The sequence below is a fragment of the Sciurus vulgaris genome (genome assembly GCF_902686455.1).
Source record: "Sciurus vulgaris genome assembly, chromosome: 6".
Taxonomy (NCBI): domain Eukaryota; kingdom Metazoa; phylum Chordata; class Mammalia; order Rodentia; family Sciuridae; genus Sciurus; species Sciurus vulgaris.
In genome coordinates this window covers 134,801,939-134,828,546 of record NC_136466.1, presented here as the reverse complement: position 1 = coordinate 134,828,546, position 26,608 = coordinate 134,801,939, and the positions used below count along the sequence as shown (strand labels likewise).

Below are 26,608 nucleotides of genomic sequence, written 5' to 3'. Positions count from 1 at the left end.
TGGCACCTTTCAGATCTACTCAGTTTGACCGTCTGTTGCTGGTCACTTTCCAACCTCATCCTTCCCCTCTGCATTGTGCTGTTCCTGGAATGTTGCTGGTGGCTTTTAGTTTTGTTCCTGAGGGCCCCCTTCCCCCATAGTGCCTTCACTACTTAGCAGTTGCTACGGAGAGCAGTTTTTGCTGCTCCAGGATTAGATTTATGCAGCTGCTGTCAACATTTCACTCCGCCTACAGTCACAGAGTATACTGACCTATGTAGTGTTTCTTCAATGGACTCTGGTGACATTACCAGGGCTGGTCTTAACTTCCCATAAAAATCCCCCCTTTCTAAAAGACTCCCCAGTGTTTTGCTGTCTTGTTTTCCTGTCATTTTGTTTTTGAAATGACACATTTGGAGTCTGGATAATTTGCATGTTTAGTCATTCCAACCAGTTTTTGTTTAGCTTTTCCCTTGGGAAACAATGTTATCAAATAGCTGAAGACATTAGCATGCCAGTGACATACCACCCCTCTAAGGAGTATCCAGACACAGGGACTCATGTTGAGGATTGCCTGTAGATGATGATGCTTGACTAACATCTTCAGGGTATGAGTGGTCCTGTTTATGACCCATTCCAGGTCCCATCCCTGACTTCTCTAAATGTGGTTTGAAATTTTTGGGGAATGTTTTCTTCCCTGTAACTTCTCTATACATACTCTCATAATTTATCTTCCTTTTTCCTTACAACTTATTTAAAATTTTTTTGGTACATTATTATTATACACAATAATGGGACATGTTCATATACACAGACAAATTTTTTTTAATCTTCCTCAGGTAGATTTATTTATATGTTTATGTTTTGGGTACCAGGGATTGAACTCAGAGGCACTTGACCACTGAGCCACATTCCCAGACCTATTTTGTATTATATTTAAAGATAGGGTCTCACAGAGTTGCTTAGTGCCTCGCTTTTGCTGGGGCTGGCATTGAACTTGCGATCCTCCTGCCTCAGCTTCCTGAGCTGTTGGGATTACAGGTGTGCTCCACGGTGCCCAGCTTCTCAGGTGAATTTTGATCTCTCAAATAGAGAAATAGATAGTATCATCTGTCAAGTACTTCCTGCTTCAGCTAATAAATGGAAATGTCAAATAAGAGTCTTCCTTTGTCTAATCTACTAAATTTCTATCTACTCCCCTCCCCCAGATTTCTTCTCAGGTACCTTATGAATTTTATTGCCACTCATGTAACTGGGACATGTTTTATAACTAAATTTCCTTATTACCAGATTACTATTGGTGAATACAGATATTATGGAATTTGCACATTAATCTTGTCTCCAAAATGCACTTGTTGAACTTAATTATTAGCTCTAATAGGTTATAGTAGTTTATGACTCTCTAGGGTTTTCAAAACTTGTCTACAAATAAGAACAATGTTATTTCTTTCTTTTCAATATTTAGTTGTTGCCTTCTTTCATTGGCTAGCAGCTCTGAAAATACTGAATAGAATCAGTGTTCACAGGCATCTTTGTCTTCTTCCTGACTTTATAGAGACTGTTTCTAGGATCTTACCATTTAAAAAGATGTTTGCTATAGGTTTTTTGGCAGATAGTTTTAATTAAGTTGAATAAGTTTCCCATCACACCTAGTTCATATATATACATACATATATATGTATATATTTTTTTTTCAGTGCTGGGGATGGAATGCAGAACCTCACACATGCTAGGCAAGCACTCTAACACTGAGCTACACACCCAGCCCTTTTTTATTTTATTTTGTGACAGGGTCCCACCGGTTGCTCAGGCTGACCTCCAGTTTGTAATCCTCCTGCTTCAGCCTTTTGAGTAGATGTAATTATAGGCATGCGTTAGTTTGTATTATTTTTATAAATAAGGAGTATATGATTTTATTAGACTTTTTAGTCTTTTGTGACTAAACAATTTATGTGTTGAGTTGAACCTACATACCTGCAATTATTAATTCATGCTTACATTCTTGGGAGAAATTTTAGTAGGTCATTCTTTTGTAAATACATTGCTAGGGCTGGGGATATAGCTCAGTTCATAGAGTGCTTGCCTGTCAAGCACAAAAAGGCCCTGGTTTCAATCCCCAGCACTGCAAAAAAATTAAATAAATAAATAAACATATACATACATTGCTATATTAGACTTCATAGTATTTTGTTTTACATTTTGCCTTTCATGTGCATGAGTAAAATCAGTTTATCATCTTTTACTTTCTTGTACAGTCAGTTAAATTTTAACAGATATTCTGTTCTAAGATGGCCTAATTTATAGTTGTAGTTTAAGGTTTAGCTTGTTTGTTCTGTAGTGTGTGCACATATACCAATCATGGTTATGTATTTTTATTTATTTGTAACTTTTATTGGGATATTTGGACTTTTTAGCAATAATGATAATAATCATGAACTCTTGGACTTCAACTGTGTAGTTTGCCATTCAACCACATAAGGTCACCTACAGTTTCAAGTCAGTTAACGACAGTGGAGAAAATGTCTGTTACAAAGTTGGGAAGGAAAGGCAATTTAATTTATGCATTTACTATCCGCATTGTTCATCAGCCTTGGTAGTTTATTAAAAAAACAGAGTCCTTTGAAGAATCGTTCTTTCTGATTCTTCTGCCTGCCTTTGCTACCATGGTTGATTTATGCCATACCCAAGCTAAAGCTCAATTTGATGGCAATAGCCTATCCTTAGAGGATTCAGTTCCACTGCATACCAAATGGAGGCAGCCAGTGGGCTCAGATGGACCTGGGTCCCATGACAGTCCCATCACTCACTAGCTCTTTGGTTTGGATGAATTCCTCAACCTTTCTGAACTCTATTTTGTCAGCACAGTGGGAATTTTAATATCTATCTTTCAGGGTTTGTTATATTGATTAAATCAATAACGTAAGAGTGTTTAACACAATGTGTTAATAAAAATAACTTAATAAAAATAACTTGGTATATACATCACTGATACAGTGAACCAAATGCTATAATACTTGATATTAATTTATGGTTTACATTCTAGAACACTTTATATATTATGTTTCAGTTCTTTTTGGTTTGTTTTTACTAATATTTACTTGGCACCTACCATATCCTCATTTGTACTAGCAGCTGGGAAATACTGAGGATATGAAACAAAAGATGTCAGTTTTAGAGAAGCTAAACATAGTTCATACCATCAAGGTGTGAGCAGAGTTCACTGGAAGAACTGAGGAAGAAGCAATTAACCATGAGTGAGCAGAGAAAAGAACATACCAAGAGGGACTGAGGTTGTAGCTCAGTGGCAGAGTGCTTGCCTAGCATGTGTGAGGCACTGGGTTCGATCCTTAGCACCGCATTAAAAATAAACAAATAAGATGAAGGCATTCTGTCCATCTACAACTACAAAAAAATTTTTTTGAAAAGAAAAAGAACACACCAAGAAAGTGATATTTCAGGACCGGCTGAGGCTGAATAAGAAAAAGGTCAGTCATTTCAGTTGAGGGAAACTGGATACTAACACTATTCAGTGTGAAAGGACATTTTATGTTGGGAAGGTAAAACTTTAGGAATAAATTGCATAATTGAAGCAGATCTCACAACTTTTCTTCCAGGCTAGATATTTAACCATGTCTTTGCTTTTTGTGGGGGAAAAGTACTAGGGATGCCTTGAAATCTGGGGTAATGCTGACCCTCTAGTGTCTTAGAGGTGGGATTTAATTCATTGCTAACTGGGGCTGATTTAGGTTCCCTTGGGGTAAGGACTAGGGAGAGAGGCTGAGGCAAGTGCATGGGTCTGTATATTTGCAGAACTATTCAGAGGAATGGAGGAATGCAGTAAAGATTTTGAAATGGAGAGGGGATTATTTCTCGTGTTTTAAAATTCTGAAGGACGTTTCCAACATATCATGCCCTAAAAATGAAAACCAGGAAGATGAAACTTTCCTTACTCTTAGCATGATCAGTTTAGCTTCGGCAGCATTCCAAAGGGAAAACCATAATCAGCTTGTTTTTATTGTCTGTGGGCTGCAGCAATGCTGGTCTATAAATGTTCTGATGTTGTCAACTCAAAGAGCCTCTTAGGAATGTCCACTGCATTTGTGGTGCGCTTCACTGGGAATTTTAGAATGCCCTGAGAAAATAATGGGGCATCTCATCAAATCCACAATGTTTCAGAGTTTTCCAGCCAGCGATGCTCTGGTTAGGGACATTTATGACACACCCACCCTTGTTTAAGGAGAGAACATTTGAAAGTTATTTTTTTCTCTTGATTGGTTATTTTTAAGTTTTTGCCTTTTCTTTTTTCATCGGAAACCATTATTTGTAGTGTCTCTTTTTAAACAACAACAAAAAGATGTTTATGAGAGAAATATCTATTTATGTATCTTCTGGGATTCATGCCACCTTTAAAAATATCTGTACAATTCAAGTTAATTCAGCCAATATTTGTGGACTCCTCCTGGGTACTGGGTGCCCAGAATCCTGAAACACATAAGACATAGGTCCTGCCCCCCTGGAAACCCACATTCTACTAGGGAGAACAAGCATTCGCACAAGTGACTCAAACAGCAGATAGAGTTTGAAGATGTTGGAGGAAAACAAAAAACATCGTGGGGACATTGCAGAGGAAGAGCTGAATTCTGCTTGGGTATCAGGAAGAGACATGAGGGAAAGGGAAGTGGGTTGAAGGGTGAGAGTGTACGCTGGATTTTAATAATAAGCAGAATTTCAACCATTAGAGGATTGAAATAAGAAAAAGAATGAAATTAAACTCTTGAAAAATTTAAAATAACTTTTGTATTTAGCAACAAATAACACCTGTCTTAATTCATTTATCCATTCATCAATCACATGAACGTGTACTGAGTACCTCTGATGTGCCAAGCACTGTTTAGAGACAGAGATGACTAAAATACCATCTCCGCCCTCTTTACTCTCATCATCTAGATAGGTCCACAGAGGAGGAACAGTATTGTGTTGGGGGGGGGGGGGGGCCTGGGAATCAAACTCAGGGCTTTGTGCATGCTAGGCAAGTACTCTACCACTGAGCTGCACTCCCAGCCCTAGACAGGTAGGCAGGGATATGCATACAAGAAATAAAGCTATAACTATCAACTGATGGATGCATGAAATACAGTGGGAATCCTGTGAACTTAGGGAGTCAAAGAAATCTTTATAGAAAGATAGAGTTTTGAATTTTCCTTGGGAAATAGCTTGAGGAGAACAGCCCATGGAGAGGGAATGCCACATACCAGAGAATAGAACCATGAAACTGCACAGCGTGCACAGGGTCCTCAATTATTTTGATGTGTCTCAAATATAGTGTATATGCAGGGGATAGGTGGGATCAGGGGGGATCAGAAATGAGGCTAGAAATAAATCAAGAACCACATCTCGAAGAGCTTTCTAGACTGTGCATTGGAATTTGAATTTTATTGTCTGAGCATTTTAATTAGGGATTTTAAGCGGGACAGTGATATGATAAAATATGCATTTTGGAAGAATCCCACAGGTGATTAGTAAAAGCTGGGTTTAAGACTATTAGAGGCTGGACTGGGGATCTAGCTCAGTGATAGAGGGCATGTTTGGCATGTATGAGGCCCTGGAGTTCCATCCCCAGCACTGCATACCCCAAAAGACCGTAAGAGACCATCACTCCTTATGGTGCCTCACGTGCAATTCAAAATTCAAGCAAAACTCACCGTATTAGTCTGCTTTGTGTTCCTGTAACAAATATATGAGATGTTCAACTTTAAAGAGAAAGACTTGTTTTGGCTCACAGTCTTGGAGATTCCAGTTCATGATCTGTGGGTCCCATTGCTTTTGGGCCTGTGGTGAGGCAGCACATGGTGGTGAAGAGTACATAATAGAGGGAAACTGCTCACATATGGCCAGGGAGCAAAGAGAGGAGGAAGAAAGAGCTGGGGCACCACGATACCCTTCGTAAGCATGCGCTCAAAGACCTAAAGACCTCTCACTAGGCCCCAACTCCCAAAGGCTCCACCACCTCCCAGCAGCACCTCTGTGGGGAGCTGATCTTTTACCACATTCACCATTGGAAACATTTAAGATGTAAACTCTGGCACTAACCACAAAAGAAGAATAATAAAACCCAAATTATGACTTTTGTTATGGTGATTATTTAGATGCTTTAAAAAACATGCATCAGGTAACAAAATATCTTAAGATTTTATTTCCCCCTCTCTTTAATGCCCTTGCACTTGCTAGTGCCCTAAGGAGTGCACATGGCTACCCACTGTGGGATTTAGTGCTGCCCAGGGAGATCACCTATGGGATGGGTATGTAACAGGATAGGGGCAGCATTGAAGGATCTGCAGAATTGGGTGAGGAGAAGAAAGAAGCCTGGGGTGGCACCTAGATGACTTGGGCTTCTAGTGACTTAGTCCCCTCCCAGGTAGGCTACCTCCAACCTCTATTCTCAATGTAGAGATCCTTCATCCTTTGTACTTCGCCATCTGGGCTGTTGAAGGGCATCTTTAAATGACTTCATTTGAGCCCCTAAATAAATTCCTCCTGTCTTTAAAATCTCAGGACCAGATTTAGCCTGTGACATAACCATGGCTTCTACACAGCCCTGTCATAAGGTTACTGACTCAACTTTGACTCAGGGTGGGGAGTTTTGGCTCAGGGTGGGAGGCTCAGCAGGGTCCTCCCTTCCTTCCCCATCTCTCCTCCTCCCTCTTTTAGTGGCTCCTTTGCACAGAGGTAACCATAACCTTGTCCCCTTATTCTGGACAAAGATTCAGTGGCAAAAGTGGCAGCCTGATAGAGACACAGTTCATCTCATTTACTCACCCCCAGTTCCCAAATCTGCCCATCTGGGAACAAGTCTCCAGGCAGCTGCTAAATACATCCTTGGGGCTGTTCCTGAATTTTCTAGAGTATCGAGGACTCTGTTGGTGAGCATGTTTTCATGATCTGGGTCTGGTGTTGTTAAACCTCTTTCAGAATTCTCAAAATCCTAACTTCAAAAGAAACAAAATTTTAGAAAGCCCACCAGACATATTCCTAATTATAGCTTCAGATCCCTCTGCATGTTTCCCCAGGCCCAGTGGAGGATTCAGGAACCTATAAGTGCCATTTGTTGTTTTCACCACCAATATTTGAGCCCCACCTATGTCAACAATAATTACTTCACTGATGCAGGGTACCTCATGGTTTTCTGAGTCATTCTATTTTTGGATTTGAAACTTTGGGACATGTCAGTTTGGGAATCTTTACCTCAACCACCCCAGGCAGGTGGGCCAGTTTGTTTACCTGGGATGAGTCCCTTTTATATACATGGTCATCAGGGACAGACCACATTCCTACATAGCAGTTGAGATAAATGTGTATTTGTAGCACTTACACCAAGATCTCAGTTGTAACTATAAATAGTCAAAGCAACATCAAAAATAACAACTGCACATATGGAAGTGTACAAGGTTAAATTCTCCACTTCCACCCCAATTTCATTTCCCTCCACCCTGACAATAGTGGGGTTCTCAGACATGCAAACCTTGCATTGCAGACACAGCATCTTTCCTTGTTCATGAATAGATCCCCAGTTAATGAATAGTGACCACTATCATGAAGTTCTCAGAAATTGCCCATTTCATGAACATTGCAATTGTTTCCACTACACACTCCTTATCTTCACAATTACAAACAATTCATAAAATTCAAGCTGAAGAAGTATGAATGCAGACCAAGAATCACAGCAAAACCTTTTTGATGCATACATACTTCTGAATCTTTTTTCTGTTTCGTCTGGGATCTTTTTGCAGTTTTCTGCATTAATAATGTCTGGTCTCTAGAGGTAAGGCTTTGCTCAGGAGCTACCATGTGAGATGGAAGATCCTCATTATGTACTTTCATTTGCCTCCTTGGGGAAATTTTTTCAGCCAGAAATACCAGGTCAATTAGCAAGCACCATGGAACAGTGTGTAATTCTCAGAACTGGCTTGGAAAGCCCTCTGACTCCCTGGTGGGCATCACTTAAACTACCTCTCCAGCATTGTGTAATCACTACTTCAATCAGCCCCAAATTGGTTCCCGCTCTGGGGAAAATAGTGTCTCTAATTACATCAGTGACAAAAGTCCCCTGAGCAGCCACCTGTGCCCAGCAGTCAAATCATTGGAGTAGTAAAGGCGCAATCGGACACAGGAGGGCTCCTCCTCTATTGTTATTGTTATTGTTATTATTATTATTATTTCAGGTACTGAGGTATTGAGTCCAGGGGTCCTCTACCACTGGGCTATATCCCCAGCCCTGTTTATTTTTCATTTTGAGACAGGATCTCACTAAGTTGCTGAGACTGGTCTTGAACTTGTGATCCTCCTGCCTCAGCCTCCCGAGTGACTGGGATTACGAGTGCACCCCACCACACTTGGTCCTTCCTCTTCTTTTAAAGACCAGTGTATTTTGTTTTTCCCAAGCCAACCAGGTTTGCATGATCTTGAACTCCATGAGTCATGTTCTTTAATGAATTTACAGCATTATTTACTAGGATACCTTCAGATGCAAGGTCAGTTTGGTTTTGACAGATTTTCTCTTCACATAAAGTCCAGTATGACTGTTTATGCCTACATGATTTATGACCTTTCTGCCTTCTCAGAGGTTTTTCTATTTCCCAACAAAATGATTATTTAATTTAAAAAACCTAATTCTTTTGATCCTAGGTATACATCCTAGGATCATATACATGATCTGTAGGTATGCATCTATAAGAAATGCATGTGCCATTTGCATGCACCAACCACGGGATACTTCATTCACTAATTCATTCAGCGTTAATTGAGTGTCTACTACATGCCAGGCATTGTGCTAGGATAAGATACACAAGACAGCCCTATCTTCAAGGAGCTGCTTGAATCAGAAAGATACTCTCTTCTTGCTTTTCACTCTGAATGTCAACCGTCCTCCAATATCACAACTCACTTAGCCTGATTAATCTCCTCTTTATTCATGTCCACACCTTATTGACTTTCTGGGAGTTCATTTATTAATGTTGTATGGAGATTATTATTCATTTATTTATGTGTATCAAGTGAGCAGTGACAAACACTGTCCCAGCAGAGGGTATAAGAGCAAAGCAGAGAGCACTTGTTGGTACTCAGGGCTTATAATAACCCAGAGTCTGTTTATACATCCTGTCCTCTCTTTTCCCGACTGTTCAAAAAGACACAAATTGATCTGCGAAGGGTGAGGCTCCCAGGCCCAGGAGGTAGGGCCGGGCCCCTGGGAACTTTGCAGAGGAAGGCAGCCCAGCCCAGGCGGTAGCTGTAAATTGAGGGGAACCTCTAGGAGGGAACTGACCAGCGAGACCTCCCCACCGGGTGAGTCTTCCCTGCTGGGTGAGGTTTCCCCACAAGGACAGCAAAACCAGAGACTCAGGCCCAAACAGGCCTTGCCTCAGCCCGCAGCCTAGGTCCCCTTTGGATGACCATTGGTTAACAAGTGGAGGCACCTCTGCCCACTAGCAGGGATTATACCCCACCTGAAGGCCACCACTCCTAGAGAGGCAGCTTCCTTGTGGAGCACCGCATTATCAACTTCCTCCATGACTTCAGCCTACTGAAGGCTAAGAGGGGATATATATAGAAATCTTCAGGGACATTGTAAGTCAATAGAGGAAATCTGCAATATCTCAGCGGTCCACTGATACCTGAACAATATGAGAAAACAAGGAAAGAAAATGCTGCAAACAAATCTCGATGTTACATCAATAAAACCCAATGACAGCATGGCAGAAGAAATGACAGAAAAGGAGTTCAGAATGTACATAATTAAAATGATCAGGGAAGCAAACAATGACATGAAAGAGCAAATTCAGGCATTGAATGATCGCACCAATCGACAGTTAAAAGAGCAAATACAGGAAGCAAAAGATCATTTCAATAAAGAGTTAGAGATACTGAAAAAAAACCAAACAGAAATCCTTGACACGAAGGAAACAATAAACCAAATTAAGAACTCCATAGAAAGCATATCCAATAGGATACAACACCTGGAAGACAGAACCTCAGACATTGAAGACAAAATATTTAACCTTCAAAAAGACACAAATTATATAAACTCATAGTTATAACAAGATGTAATATGTATAATAATAACAGCACTACAAAGGGAAAGAGGGAGTGGAACTACAAAAGAGTGAAGTTTCTAGATTCATTAGAATTAACCTAAAGCCAACCTAGGTTCTGATAAGTTACAAGGCATATCAGAGGCCCCTAGAGCAACCACTAAGAAAATAACTAAAAATATGTAGTTAAAAAATAATGAAAGAACTATCCACATGCAAGAGAATGAAGCTAGACGCTTACCTCATACAAACAAAAACAAACAAAAAGTGACTCAAAATGTATGGAAAGGCTGGGGTTGTAGCTTCATGGTAGAGCACTTGCCTAGCATGTGTGAGGCACTGGGTTCCATTCTCAGCATCACAGATAAATAAAATAAAGGTTCATTGACAACTAAAATAATATTTTTTTAAAATGTATTAAAGATCCAACTGTAAGAGTTAAGACTATAAGACTTAGAAAGAAAACATAAGCATAAATCTTTGACCTTCAATTAGAAAAAAGTTACTTAGATTCGACACCAAAATAAAAGGAATGAAAGAAAAACTAGATAAACTGGGGCACCAAAATGAAAAGCTTTTGTGCTTCAAAGGACACCATCGAGAAAGTGAAAAGACAGCCCACAGAATGGGAAAAACGCTTTGCAGCTCATGTGTCTGATCAGATAAATAACCCCAATTTTGAAAATATGTGAAGCATCTCAGTAAACATTTTTCCAAAGGAGATACACAAATATCTTATAACCTATTTGTGTTCCTGGATCCCTGAAGCACAATGTACTTGTACAATTAAGATTTGTCTCTTCTAGTCAATCTCCCCTATAGAGACAGAGTGCACTTCAAACATTGAACAGTGGTACCTGATGTTCTTATCTCCACGCAGATTGTGTATTTTAGCTATCTACACACACTGGGCGTCCAGGATATTGGATTCTCAATAAATTCACCATTGGGAGAGGGAGCTGATGACACATAATAGGCATTTAATAAATGGTTGTTAAATGAATCAATGGTGGAGATGGTGGACTGAAAATAAATTGATCAATAAATTGATCATAAATAGAAGTATTTTCTAGATTCTTCACCCTGAATGATCACAATCATTTAACGAGATTATTCCATGCCCCAGTTTCTTTTCTTTTTCTTTTTCTTTTTTTTTTTTTTTTTTTTTTGTGGCGCTGGGGATTTGAACCCAGGGCTTTGTGCTTGCAAGGCAAGCACTCTACCAACTGAGCTATATCCCCAGCCCCATGCCCCAGTTTCTATGTCTTTAAAGAGAGCGGTGACATACACCTGTAATCCCAGAGACTCGGGAGGCTGAGGCTGGAGGATCACAAGTTCAAAGCCAGCCTCAGTAATTTATCGAGGCCCTAAGCAACTTAGCAAGACCCTGACTCGAAATAAAAAGGGCTGGGGATGTGGCTCAGTGATTGAGTGCCCCTAGGTTCAATCTCCAGTACCAAATAAAAGAGAGTATTTCCTACCAGTGGTTTTAGGGATAAGAAAGAACTACATTATTTCAAAAGAAGTGGAGTCTATTCCACTCCACTGCCCAGATCACCTGGCAATAGCAAAGAGCCAATAAAACAAACTAAACACTAGGCTGCGCTACTGCTTCAATCCCCGCCCCCCACCCCCAACCCCGTCATCTCAGGAGAATGAGCACTCACCCTTGCTTGGCCTGAGTTCCTTCCAGGGAGTGATGCTAACAAGTGAAACAAACGACACAATAGATCTGCAATGACATGCTTATTTACCCTCACTGACTATCCAAAATAAGAGGGAGAAACTTTGCAAAGTGGTGGAGAAAAGCATGCTACTAATAAAAAGGAAGAAAGAAAGGGAAAAACATGCTGGTAGCTACAGGTGTTGGAAATGCATAAGAGAACCCCACTTGACAAATGGTGGGAGGGAGAAGCTTCCTGAAGTGAGTCAGTAGGCATTTGCAGAAGTTAGCAGCATGCCTGGTGTCTTCAGATGGGGTGAGGAGCCCAGTGTGACTGGAGAGTAGCAAGGGGACAAGTGGAGATGACCACCGAGAGGAAGATGACCTTATTGGGCAGAGCCTTGAAGGCCATTTCAAGGGTTTAATTTTCACTCTGCAGTGACATGGGAAGTCATCAAAGGAATTTAAGTAGAGAAATGACTCGATCTACTTCTTTTAGAAGGATCTTTCTGGATGTTCTGTCTAAAAAGGACCCTGTTCTGGCTAGGTAGGGGGCAGGGAAGAACAGTTCTGTGACCAGCCACAGGGGCCATAAATGTAAGCCAACCAAAAGCTCATGGTGACTTGGACTTGGTGGTAAGTGATTGTATTCTTAACTGACAGACTGAACATGAAGCATGAGAGAAAATAGGGGTCAAGGTTTATGGTGCCAGCTGGAAAGATGTGCTGCCGTATACCAAAATGGGGGAAACCATGACAGGAGTGAGGCTGGAGAAGAAAACCAGCAGTTTGTTTCTCCTGTTTTAAACTGAATATGAGCTCCCTAAAGTACCAGCCATTACCCCTAGACAAGAATGATAATGGATGACATTAATAAAGGTGAAGCCATCCTCTAAGTTGTTAGTATGATGTTCTCAGCACAGTGCTGGAGGGGGCTGTTGCAGGTGGACTGGGACACTCAGTGCATGGAGCCTGGTCTCAAGAATAGCTTGGGAAGAAGCTCAACTCAGCCAACATGGGAAATATACCAAATCAAAGACCAGAGTATGGGACACAGATCTCGAGTGTCACAGGATAGTGGTGGAAGGAAACATGAGTGAGCTTTGGAGTGGTCAAAGAAGGCTTCTAGAAGGAAATGGGGAAGGAGCATCTTCACTGGGTCGGGAAGAAGTGGACAGAGAGGAAAAAAAGGCAAAACTGTGGGAACAAACCAAAGCCTCTACAGACTCAGATACTCCAGCTCTGGCTGGAAGAGTTAGGGGAAATTCAGAAGTATTGTTAGAGCAGACAAAGAGGAAGGAGAGGAGGAGGAAAGGGGGGCTGAGAGGAGAGGAGGAGGACCAGTTTGTTCTGGAGCATACGAGGCACTTGATAAGAGACAACTGCTCATATTTCTTAATTGGGGGGGGGGGGGGTAGCAGAATAGATGGAGATGAAATTGTGTGTAGAACCCTCCTGAACCCAGCCCCACCCTCCATGTCCAAAGGAACCCCTCTCTCCTTTCCTGGCTTGTCTGCTAACACTTCCATGAGAAGACTTTCATGTCCAACTCTCTGACATGGATTGTGGTGGAAAAGGGGGTTGGGCTGTAACATTTCGTCTTGTCTGTTTAGGTTTATTTGTTTTCAGTAATCTCATCCATGTGGATTCTACAAAGGCCCAGGAGAGGGCAATGTGATGCTTGGACTTCAGGATTTTTTTTCTCCCCATAGATAATTTGGAATTCACCCTACATTGTTAAGCCCATAATCCCAGAAGATCAGGGATGGAATGGTTTGAAAACATCATGGGGCCCAGGACCCTCACTGAAGGTTAGAAAGGAAAAGGACTTGCTCAAAGCCACATAGAAGTTTAGTGGAAAATGAAGACCCTAACCTTGTTCTGACCCCAATTCAATATTTACTTCTTGACCTCATTTGGTTGTTTTGGTTGGCGGACTCTCCCTCAAAAAGAGTTTCTCAAACTTATATCATATACCTTTAAAGGAATAAAACTTTCACTATTCTTTCTTGGGACTTAAAGTATTTTATTACAAATAAATATAAATAAAAATTTTATATCAAGAGTATTCAGGGCCAGGGTTGTGGCTCAGTGGCAGAGCACTTGCCTAACTGTGTGGGACACTGGGTTCGATCCTCAGCACCTAATAAACATAAATAAATGAAATAAGGGTATTGTGTTCATCTATAGCTAAAAATATTTTTTTTTTAAAAGAGTATTGAAAAAATAGGAGATACAGCTCAGTGGTAGAGCACTTGCCTAGAATGTATGAGGTCCAGGGTTCAATCCCCAGCACCACACGCACACACACACACAAAGTATTTAAAAATATAAAACTCCATTTAAATTTGTTTTCCTTAAAGCTTTTATACAACTATAAAGCAAAATACATTTATCAAATACTAACGAAACTTCGAGTCAACAAAATTTAGGTTAATAGTATTGCTTGGAAAGTTTGGGTGGCATTGTTTTGTTGAAATTAATTTGTTGCTCATAAAGTGAATGTGTTTTTCTTTTTTGCTTGCACTGATGATAGAACCCAGGGGTGCTTTACCACTGATCTACATCCCCAGTCCTTATTTTTACTCTATTTTTCAAAATTTTGACACAGGGTCTCCTTAAGTTGCTGAGGGTCTTGCTAAGGTGCCGAGGCTGGCTTCAGATTTGCCATCCTCCTGCCTTAGCCTCCTGAGTCACTTGGATTAACAAACATGAACCACGATGCCTGCTTTGAATGTGGCACTTTTTAAAACAATGGCATACTTGTTTGTATGACCTTGTTTCTTTTACATGACCAGTGCTCAGTAAAGATTTGTGAATTGGATGTCCATGAAGGTATAAATAATTCACAATATTCTGAAGTGTCAGGAAACCAAAACCTGGTCTTTGCAATTGGTATACTATCCTTGGTCCACTGAACTTTGTGTCTATCTTCTATCTATTCATCTCTCACCTAGGTATCTATTCATCCTTTATATCTATGTAGGATGCGAGGCCAATAGATTGTGTGTGTTGTGTGCTTGTGCGCACATGTGTGCGTGGAAAAAGAAAAAAAGAATTGTCATATGTGTTGTTCACTCTGTGTGAAGGGATCACTTATGTGCTATGGGAGGCTCTTGATAAAGGTTTCAAATCCTCTTGAACTTTTGATGAAAGAAGTGTTGGTCTGCAGCACGCTTTCCTTACCCATGACCGTAGCCCTGCTGCCTGTGGCCATGATAGAATTTCCTGAATTTTGCTCGAGCAGAAAAGATTTTTGAACACCCTCTAAGGCTATGCCTCACATGCTCTTCTCTGCTTCTTCATGAGCACTCTACAATAGAGCTGAAGAAAGTTAAAAGGCAGTAAAAGAGCAGTTTCTACTTTGATTTACAAATATTTTTAACCCCCTAAAAATAAACCCTGAGTTGCAAATAGGCACCAGTGTTCCTATACTGCTTCCTAAATTAGTTATTTCTGAGAGGATGAAGAATATATTCTGTCTTTCTGCTCAGAGCTACCTGCTTGTGATTCAACACATGACTCCATTTAGGATCTTAAATGCCGCTTCTTGTTTGTTTGGAGGCAGGCATTGTTTCTCAAAAGAGGTGGGAATATTTATGTCTTAGAAATGAATTGTAAATAAGGTTAAAATCTGTATGGGGGTGGGCTTCAGTTTCTGCAGTTTCTCCCTTGGAATGTGGCTCCCTTCCCTTCCTCGTGTGTTTGAAATTCCTGGTCTCATATTTTGTAAGATTACCTAAATTCACAGTCTTCCCCCTTTTGGAACTCAGAGTTGAAAAATAAAGGGCAACTTTCTTAACTTCAGTTGTCCTTAGATTTGCTTTTTTGTCATTGTTTTTGTTTTAATCTGTGAAGAGAGAATGATAATATTTTGCTCCACAGGGTTGTCATGTCATGTCATTCAGCCATCCATTCAGTCATGCATGCATCCAGCAGGCACTGTTGCCTATTGTAGAATGCCTAGCATTTTAAAATTACAAATATCATATTTTTTAATGTAGCAGATTTTAACAATCACATGAAAACTGTATTGTAGAAAATTTTTAAAAACAAATTTTTTAAAAACAGCGCAAAGAATGTTATAATCCACCATGTACTCATCACTCAGCTTCAAAAAGATAAATTCACATCTAATCTTGTTTCATTTAAATCCCCATCACTCCCTCCACTCTTGGTTATTCTGAAGCAAATTCCAGACATCATTTTATCTAACAACCATTTTTAAAGATAATTGTTTGATCCCATTCAAAACTTAAACAACCTTTAAAGCCTTCTAAACTGCATTTTTAACTTATTTTATTTCCTTTTAAAGAACTTTATTTGATTAACAAAAAAAAAAAACTTCCCAAACACTAGTAATTCTTGTAAATATGATAATCTAAACATATAAACAGGGTAAGTTGTAAGCTCTTTTAAATATATTTCAACTCTATTTAAAACTAATGAAATTTCAGCATAAAACCACAAGTCTAAGTCAATTCTTCAATTCTTACAATCACAGAACTGTTTTCCTCTTTACATAACAACTACATAAAAATACCAATTTCATACAAGTTCATCAAAATTATTAGTATTGTGAGATGCCAGTCTCTTAAACACTTCCAGTTTCAATGTTAAATCCTCCCAAGGTTAAAAGATACCTAATCACTAAAAAAGGACTCCATGATTCCAGACCCCACACATGTGGGTAGCTCCCACCCAGTCTATTGTATTTGTGGATTAAATTCAACTGATGTTCTCTGTTTCATTCTATACTGAACTGTTTTCATAATCTTCCTGTGGGGACCCAATTCTTACAGATATTTAATTGACAATTAGTATTTTGTTGCTGTGTCTGTCTGAAGTCAGAGTTCTAAGAAAAATATCAGTGACAGATGTTCTGTGAGAATGAATTAGATGGTTAAACAAACTTGGGGACACTGAATTAAACATTTGCTTGTTTGTGTGTTTTAAACTATGCAATTTATAAGCCACTAATGCAAATATCAAAGAGCATTTCCAGATATATTTGACTACAGACCTATGGGCTGCCCATCCTCCCTTTGATAATACTCCTATACAACCTATTCCATAAATAACAATTGAAAGGCCAAATCTTGGCTGACAGTTCAGTTTCACTTGACCATACATTGTTTTCACTTGACCACCATTTAAAAATTGAGAGTTTACCAAAAAAAAAAAAAAAAAATTTCAATTGCCAGTCTCTTTCTAAGGATTACAAAGTTGGGCAAAAGGAAGGTTACCAACATGGCTTTCCTGGCTGGAACTGAGCAAGGGCTGCCTCGCCATGCTGGGCATAGGCCCTTCCTGGGTCATTCACATAGCACACCTGCGCTGCCCTCCTAAGCATTTGAATCTGCAGCCTCGATGGTCCAGGCACCCACTAGTATAGTAGAGCCTGATATAAGAAGAGCTTATGTAATCCCATTGGACGGGGTGGACTGTCATGGGTGGTGAGTGTAAGTGGGCTGGGGAGACCTGGGCCAAGTAACTGGTGGAGGAGAGATACTATTACAGAACAGTACCACAGTCCTAGGGCAGAACCAGCTCACACTGATTTTCTATTTGCTTCAAAATTTCCCCATTGTCCCCCATGGATATCTTGATGTGTGTTGAGAAATAAAGAGTTTAGTCCAAAAGCTAAGATGGTGCAAATGATTTCTAAATAGTAAAATAAGCTTCCAAATGAAGTGTGCTTGTTAATGAGTCCCTCTGTGGGGACACCATTGTCTGAGAAGGATTACAACTAGGGCTTGGGTATCACTGAACCTTGTTGCCACACATAGAGAAAACCCAGATTTTCCTCTAAGCAAACCAATGTCTGGCGTTGCCAACCAACAAAGAGGTTGTCTGAAAGCCGTGCCCAGAGTTTTGTAATTTAAACTCAGACAAAGAGAATAAAGGCAAGATGGTTTCCTTTGATATTATTTTCACAGTGGGATTGCAAGTCAAGAAAATAAACGACCAAGCAAGCTCTGTTTTCTTTAATCTTATTTAATGCATTGCTATGCAGCAGCAGTAGCTAATAATTAAGGACCATTCTGCCTCCTCCAGAGGCTTTGATCTACAATGATGTGACTCCATATATTTGTCTGGTTGGGTGTGTAAACTCTGATTAATGTCCATAAAAATTGGTCAAAATCAAAAAGGCAAGAGTCAAAACAACAACAATGAAACCCCACCTGCCTCTGAGGAAGGGGAGATTTCATCTGCAATTAGGTATGGCATAGCTTCCATTATTTGCATATTTTTCAAGATGATGCAGCTTGATGTTTTGGGATACTGCTAAAAAGTAATCAAAATACATACTATTTATAGCAATCCCATAACCTGTAATTAGAAATTCTATTTCTAGATAGCCAAGAAAAAAATCTAGAAAAAATATTCTGCAAAATGAGTATGCATATACTCACAGATACACACACACACACACACACACACACACCCAAATGGGATTTATCTTTCCTGTTAGATTTTTTTGTTCAATTTTTTTAACCTGTTATAATGTGTGAAAATCTAAAGTTTTCCCTCATTCATTACTCTTTTTGAAATTTCAGAAATTTGCTGGCAATTCAAGTATAATAGAAACCATATGTTTTTACATTATTGGGAGTATATTAGTATGACTAGAAATTCCAATAATGAGATGTTTGACTTTCTGAATTGATTATCCAGTTTACTTGTTTTCTCTTCTCTGTTGTTCATCTTTTCTAGATTTTAAAAAATTGTTCTTCAAGTAAATTCTTTAGTTTTCAAGAGAGAGTTTTCTTGTCTGAGTTGCCTTTTAGTTGCTTATTTATATTTTGTGGATATTTTGTTTTTTGCTTCTTTGTTGCTGTTTCCTTCCAGTTCCTTTTGGTTTGGGTAGTGGTTGTTTTAGTTGGATATAGTTCTTTCTTTAATTTTGGGGCCTTTCCTCAGGTGTCTGGTGTCTCTTGACTGGGTACTCATTCCAGAAGGAAGGCACTCCAGTCTGATGGAGGTCACCCCAGGGGTCCTGCCATGCCTGGTAGCTTTTGTGTTGGAGAACCTCCAAGTGTTTGTTTCAGGAGGTCTTTTCTCCTGAGCTAGTTTATTCAAGAGGAATCCCTGCCTGGAGATGTCTGTGTTTGTTTCTGTCCATTCTGGAAACTCAGTTCAGGGAGAAGAAGGAAAGTGGGGGAGGGGGATTCCATATAGTAATATTTTACCTAATCTCCTTTTCTTTGCCTTATGTTCATAAGTGGGGCCATGTTGTGGGTGGGGGAGTGGGGAAGAGAAAGTAATAACCTGGATCTGAGGAAGGAAAGGACTGGGGATCTCCCTGCTCCACACTGAAATAATGCTAGTGGTTTTGGTCCCACCACCTTCCTCTGACCTTGAGGTATTTGTTCTGTTGCAGTCTGAAGTCTTTGGAGCACACGGAATGTTGAGTCTCCTTCGCATGTCCCCTTAATGCAGGACTCAAGTTCAGTTTTCTTCATTGTCTTTGCTAAGTTGTTCACCATGCCTCAATTTTCTTTCCACCTCCCCACACATGTTGCTAGAGCACATCTGCTATCATCTCCTCTCAATCTCCTTATGGGTTTAGGCCTTTTCTCCTCCTATTCTGTTTCTTCCTAGAGATTAGTGAGAGTACTAAATTCTCTGCATTTAGCCAGAAATCCCTAATTATCTTTTAATTTAAAAAGTAGCCCATTAGACATTAAAGAATCAGATATGGAAATTTCCTGTATAGCCAGAAGTAAAGCAAACTTCTTGGACACTAACTATACAAGGGGATAACATGTTATATATTTTTGTTTTATTTTTCAGGTAAATACTTATTTGTGAGGAAAAACTTATATCATATAAAAGAGTAAATAGTGAATAATGTATCTCTCTTTTACCCCAATACCCAATCCAATGATCACCTTCCTCACATGTTTTTTAGATATGTCCTCCTTCTTACACTTATTTTTACACCTATTCTTGGTACTGGGGATTGAACCCAGGGATCCTCTACCATTAAGCCACATCCCCAGCCCTTTTTAAATTTTTTTTTTTTTTTTTTTTTTTTGAAACAGGGTCTTGTTAATTTGCTTAGGGGCTTGCTAAATTGCTGGGGCTGACTTTGAACTTGTGATCCTCCTGCCTCAGCCTCCTGAGTCAATGGTATTACAGGCATGCCCCTGCACCCCACTCTTTCTTACACATCTGATAACACATTATACACATTCTTCTGACCTCTCAAACAGTATATCTTGGATATTATAGCTCATTCTTTTTCAAGAGTGCATAGTAATCTACTGTGTGTGTATAATATATTTAACAGTTCCTTAGTGATGCACATTTAAACAGCTTCCAGTTTCTTAGTACAAAACAATGCACAATGAACAGTAAATATCTGTTCACCTTTATGCCAGAAATACGTAAGTCTTTGTGCATATGTGTTTGTGTGAGATAAATTCTAGAAGCAGAACTGCTGGGTGAAGGACATACATACTGATAATTTAATAATGATAGCCAAATTGCCCTCCAGCAGTTGTGCCAAGGTGTGGTTCTAGGAATAATAACGAGAGTTCCTACTTTGCAACACAACATTTTCTCATCGGCTTATTATCACAATTTTTTCTCTTTCTTTTTTTTCTCTTTTTTGAGATGGGGTCTTACTATATAGCCCAGGCTGGTCTTGAACTTTTAGTTTCAAGCAGTCCTCCCACCTCAAGCTCACGAGTAGCTGGGACTACGGGTGTGCACCACCATGACAGTGTTTTCATTGTTTCCAAATTTAATATGTGAAAATTCTAATTTAAGTGTAGTGTTTATGTGTATTTCTTTGGTTTTAAGTGAGTTTGATTGTCCTTTTATGTATTATAGAGCCATTTGTAGTTTTTGTGAAATATCTACTCATGTTCTTTATTATTATTCTTTCGGATATTAGTATTTTTCTCAACAATTTGTACATTAAATAAAACGTACAAAATTTTTAAATTGCTGAGGCTGGCTTTGAACTTGTGATCCTCCTGCCTCAGCCTATTTACTTCCTTTTAGAAAATTAGCTCTTTGTCTGTCATATATGTTAGAAAGTTTTCCCTACTAACTTTGCCATTTGACTTTTGTTGTTCATGAAACCTTTTGGCAAACAAAGTTATAATTTTATGTAGTCAAATTTGATGGCTTCTCTTATGAATTTCTCTGAGGTCACAGAAAATTTTCGTTTTTTTTTTTTTTGTAGAATTTTATGATTTCATTTATTGTACAGTTATTTATGTGGAATTTGTTTTGGAGTAGGAGTGAAACTGGGGTTCAGTGTTGGCTTGCTAGCTCTCCCAACGAGTTATGATCATCCTCAACACAAACCGCAAGATTTAGAGAAGTGCAAAACCCCCTAAATCTGATCTAAACAGAAGACTGTCTCCCTGACCATAGGGCAAGACAACTGGTCCAGAACATTTTGCAAGAAATTTAATCTGTGGGTGTAGGGTATGTAAACCAAGATAGAGCCTGACCATCCCTGGCAATTGTATCTGGTCTCTCCCTTCGTGTGGAATTAAGAAGGGAGGCAGGAGAGCTCCTGGGAGGTACCAGAAGTTAATTAGGACAGCAAGTCTGGCCCATTGTTCATCTCAGGGCCCAAATGGAGTTTAAGGTATAGGGGCCTAAATCCGAAGAGTTAGGGCAGCAGGAAAGCAAAGAACAACCTGGACCAGCAAATTGAAGGGAAGCAGGTATAGTGGTATATCAGGCCTTAAGGGCTTGGGGCTTGGGGCATTTCTAAAGAGTCCTGTAGCAATTCTCAGCCAGACAATGGAATTCAGACTAAACTTTTACCTGTACACAAAGGTGGGGCCAAGAATTCTAACGGCTCATAGAGGGTAGCCCAGGTCTTGGAAATGTGGGCTGAAATAAATTTTCTGAGACAAAGAAAGTATTGAAGTAGTGTTAGTGGTTTACAGATAAAAATATTTACCTCGCCTAAGTCATTCCTAAAGGTAACAGTGGATAAATTAGTATGTTGGTTCATTCCTTTTTCAACAAACTTTTATCAAATAAATGTCGGACACTATGCAGACTGGGAGACAGAAGAAAAGGGCACAAGTTCCTGCCCTCCAGGTGCTAATCTAACTAGGTGCAGCAGGTCAGTGACAAAGACAGCACAGTGGCGAGGTGCTCTGAGAGGATACAGAGCCAAGAAGCTCTTCGTAGAGTCTGCCAGATCAGGAGGTGATCCTGCACTGCATTACATCTAAAATCCTCCTTCTCCTTTTATGTAGGTTAAGTTAAAGTTTCTTTCAGAATCAAGATTGACATTAATGCTACTGCACTTCTAGCCTCTCTCTGCCTGATCTCTTTAAATGCTCCCCCCACCTCTTTCTCCTGGTGTTAAGGATGGCTCCCAGGACCTCTAGCACCGTAGGCAATTGCTCTACACTGAGCTACTTCCTCAGCCCTGCGTATCTCTGCCAGAGATCTAGAATGATTTGACCTTAAGTAGATCCTCAGCCTGAGATACAGGGATGAGTTTTCAAAGTGTTTGTGAATCCTTTAAAATTGATTGAGATTGTGTGAGTGTGTAGGTCATAGGTTTTAGTAGAATTTCAAAGGACAATTTCAAATGACCCCAGGACAATTACAAATTAGCAATTTAGATTTCTTCAACCCAATTAAGGATATTTTATATTAAAAATGTTTTTAAAAACACCCTAACAGACTATAACCAGAGATGTTTTAGTCACTGCTACATGATCCCTTCATCCTTCTAACTTCCTTTCCTAATTTCCAGAAACAGGAACAATAACTGGCATAAATCTCCTCTTAACTTTCCATAAATTATGTTTATTTGGCAACCCCACACTTTGCCATAATAATATGGGCAACCATATTCTTAACTGTAATAATGTGTTTTCACTGAGCAAAGTTGGGAATTCATATTTCCAATGCAATTTCTCATGTTTTCAGCCAAGTTTTTGATTCAAAAATACTCATGTCTAAAAATCAAGTTCAACACACTTTTTTTTTGGACACACATTGACCATTTATCATGCACCAGATATAGTATTAAATGCCTTACATGAATTAATCAACACATTTAACAAATACTTTTTATACAGGAGACATCACACTCCAGGCAGAAGGAGAGAGGAGGGCAGCAGCACATGCTACTGAATTAAGGCCAGTTTCCACCTTTGCAGAGATCAGACATTTCAGAAAACATACAAAGTGCTCGGAGGATCCAGGGAGGAAGAATTGTTTCCCACCAGGAAGTGCAGGGAAGACAGTCTAGAAGACAATCCAGCCAGGCAACATTTCTTATCACTGACAATGCTGTATACCTGTTCACCATCCCTTCCATATCTTCAAAATAAAGTGCCAGCCCTGGGAATTGACATCTGATGAGAAGTATTTGGCCTGGATATTGACACTTGATCAGAAGTATTCTAAAAATAAGGCTAGGAAAAAAGTAGCCTTTGTCACAGAATAACAAAGAAAGCGAGAATGGAAGCAAATGGTATAGAAAATTTGTACAAGAACATATTAAGGTATTAAAGGAGATATAATATTATTATTCACACAAATATAAGTAATTTTGACAATTGACGGTAATAGAGAATTTTGTTGTCATCAAATCTGGTTTTGAAGCAACCCAATGCAAAATACATATTTTCCTAAACTTTATTGCTGGAAAGATCTACAGAGTATAAGGCTTTCCTACATGTACATCAAGGACTTTGTGTATGTACATTTTTCTTCTTACTAAGTCATATGTAATCAATGAGTACATTTGCAGAGTGCATTAGATAAATGTTCACCAGGCAGTTTCACATTTCCTATAAATCCTGTACAGTACATTAGCATGGGCTGATCATTTTCTTACTCTCTGTTTTCAGGATGAGCCAGCATCTGCCAAATTTTTGAGGCGGCTCAGGGCTTAGAGGAAGGCTCATCTAAATAAAGGCCGGCTAAAGTGACATTGCAAGGATTTAATCCCCTGGCTGCCCTGTGACTTAAGGCTGATTTGCAAGATTCTTTCTTTCCTGGGGTCCAGCTTATCAGTCTCCAGGGCCCTCAGACTTAAGAACACAGAGAAGCAAAAAATGAAGCAGGTCAGAGATAAGCACCAGCAGCAGGGACTTGAGGGCCTTCGAGGGTCTTTAACACACCAGAGTGCAAGATTTCTTGGCCATCAATGGAAATAGCAAACTGGAGCCTAGGACACAGCCACATACTACAGAACATCAGACTCCACATCCAGCCAGAAGTTCCTCAAGTTCCATCTCGGAAGAGTTATGGTAACTGGACGTGCGCCTGCTTGTACAGGTGGAGCTTGGAAGTTCACGGTGAGGGAAGGTGGGAAGGACTGGACGGCCTCTGCCTGCTCTCACTGAGGCCGGGCCGGGAAGGAAGGTGGTCAGCAAGGAGTTTCTACCAGCTCCCAGGACAGCTGTGCGGGACTCTGGACTGCTTCAGGCCTCAACTCTCATCTCCCACCCCCTCGACCTCTGTCTCCTCCGGAACCTGCCCTGCTCGGTGGCTTCTGGCTGAGATGGAGACGTGAACCCGCGAGGACGATGACCGCAGTGTGCCCCACCGGAGGCGGCCTGGTGAACGCCCACTGTGCCAGGTGGGAGCGGCGCGACAGCGCGGAGAGCAGCGGTCAGGGTCAGACGGAGTGCAACAAGGAGGGGGAGGAGGGACAGCCCCGCCAGCTGACACCTTTCGAGAAGCTGACCCAGGAAATGTCCCAAGATGAGAAGGTGGTGAGGGAGATCACGCTGGGGAAACGGATAGGCTTCTACCGAATTCGAGGGGAAATTGGAAGCGGAAACTTTTCCCAAGTCAAGCTTGGGATTCACTCCCTAACCAAAGGTAGGCTCTGACTTCTCAAGTTCTTCCCAAGAGATCCTGGGATCTAGTTTGCTGGTGGGGTACCAGGCAGGGCAAGGGAACAAAGTGGCTTCGGGTGAGCAACTGCTACACCCAAGCCCTGCGCCAACCGTCCTCCATGATCTTCTCAGTTAATTCCCACAGTAACAACCTGAAGCCGAGGTTTTAGTTTCCATTCTACAGACAGGGAAACTGAGGTCCAAAGGAGTAAAATGTGGGTTTGGCAGTTCAATCTTGAGTTTGTTATTCCCGAAAACTCCCACTATACCATGTGGACAAACTCTTGCAAACGGTGAGGTGAACTTGCCCTCTGCAATCAGCCTTGGAGAAGTGGACTGGGGTATGGCTAGGTTCCAGGTCAACACATCTCCTGAGTCCACATTCATAGCTTCTATTAATATTTGTGTGTCAATAACAAGGGCACAGAGTGGCACAGATGACCTCCCAAATGGCCACTCTCTGGATAGCAGATTTCGGTTTTCCCTCTAGCCAGAACCTGCTGCTTCCATTATACTTTGGGGAAACTCAGGACATTTTCTGCTTCAGTCTACTTTGTATTTGTTCTCAGTGTTGCTTGGCTCCTCACTCCACACTTCCTTTGCTAGTGGTCACTCTGAGATTCTGGACTAGCTGTGCCCACCACTCTGGCCTCAAGAAGAAACTGCATAGAGAGCCCAGCACCCCTTTGCTGCCCAACCTCAATGTGGATATTTCCCCAAAGCCTCTAACTTAGCTGAAACCTGACAAGAAAGAAAGAGAGAAAGGAAGGAAGAGAGGGAGGGAGGGAGAGAGGAAGGAACCACTTGTAAGCATAATTTAGTATCTGAAGCCCATAGTCTCTGCGCTCTCCCAAGAGTCCCTTAATGACATTTCGCTCCTTGGACCCAGCATGCTACCTGTCCCAAAGCCCCTCTTTTTTTGTATCACAATTGTCTTTTGCTTTCTTGTTTTCTCCAACCTGCAAAATTGTGCCCTTCCAATCCCTGTGTTTGGTCTCTATGAAAAAGCCCCATGTACATACACATATGCATAAGAGACACACGCACTCACAAGTCACAGGAGCTCCAAGACCCCTTTCATGTTGCTCTGAAGCCTGAGTATCTGGGTTCATGTCTTGGCTACTTTACTTACTTATCTGGGTAAATTACAGTACTTCTCTAAGCCTCAGATAATTCATTTATAAAATGTAGCCAATAATAGCATGTACTTTATAGTGTATCAGAAGTATTAATGAGTAAGTGCTCCATCAATGTTAGTTATTGGTATTAGTTTGCAGAGTTGTTTAAGCCTTGCCTCACCTTTGTATAACTAAAGATCAATTGTCCTTTTATCAACAGAAGTTCATTCCCACGTGCAAACCAAGATCTCATGGTTTTCACCTCTGACTACACACCAGAAATTATTTGAGAAGGAAAAAAGAAAAAGCCTAGACCCCACTTAAGAGCTTTAGATTTAATTGGCCTGGGTTGAGGCTAGATTGGATGTTATTTTTAAATTCTCCTGATTATTCTAATGGACATGCAGAGCTAAGAAACACCACCTAAGTGATTTGCATATACTGTAGGTGACTTTTTAAAAAATAGTATTTTTTGTTTTTTGTCACAAATCCAAGTAGCATTTGTCTTCTAGATTCAGTTTGGAAGTATTGTGTCAGGCTTTGATGCTGCATTTACTTTCAAATTTCATTTAACTTGGGTTCAGATTCATTTACATCAAAACAGAAGCAGTGTATTAGGCCTTGGGAGATTTAAAGGTAAATTAAATACAGGTCCCAGCCTCAAGGATAAGAGGAGAGAAGAAAACATATAAAACAGGTATAGCACAAGCTAGAATTTGAAACATATGTAAGAGAAGTCATGGGTTTAAAGGAAGGAGACTCTTCCACCTTGGGAATATTGTAGAAGGCTTTCAGTAGGGATAGTATTTTAGCTGCACTCCAAGAAAGGATAAGGATTTTGGATAGTTATTAGAGGATGGAGGAGAACTGAGGAAAGAAAGTGAGCAAAAGCATAAATATGGGGAAATGATGTGT

The 26,608-nt window shown here is 40.2% G+C and overlaps 1 protein-coding gene across 1 annotated transcript in view; it reads left to right on the top strand.

The window, feature by feature from the left end:
- NIM1K (NIM1 serine/threonine protein kinase) overlaps positions 1-26,608 on the top strand; it is a 56,438-nt gene that overhangs the window by 9,572 nt on the left and 20,258 nt on the right. The window contains exon 2 of the mRNA XM_079144895.1: positions 23,580-24,558. Within this exon, the coding sequence (XP_079001021.1) occupies positions 24,261-24,558 (298 nt within the window). The 5' untranslated portion in view covers positions 23,580-24,260. The remainder of the gene's footprint in view (positions 1-23,579; positions 24,559-26,608) is intronic.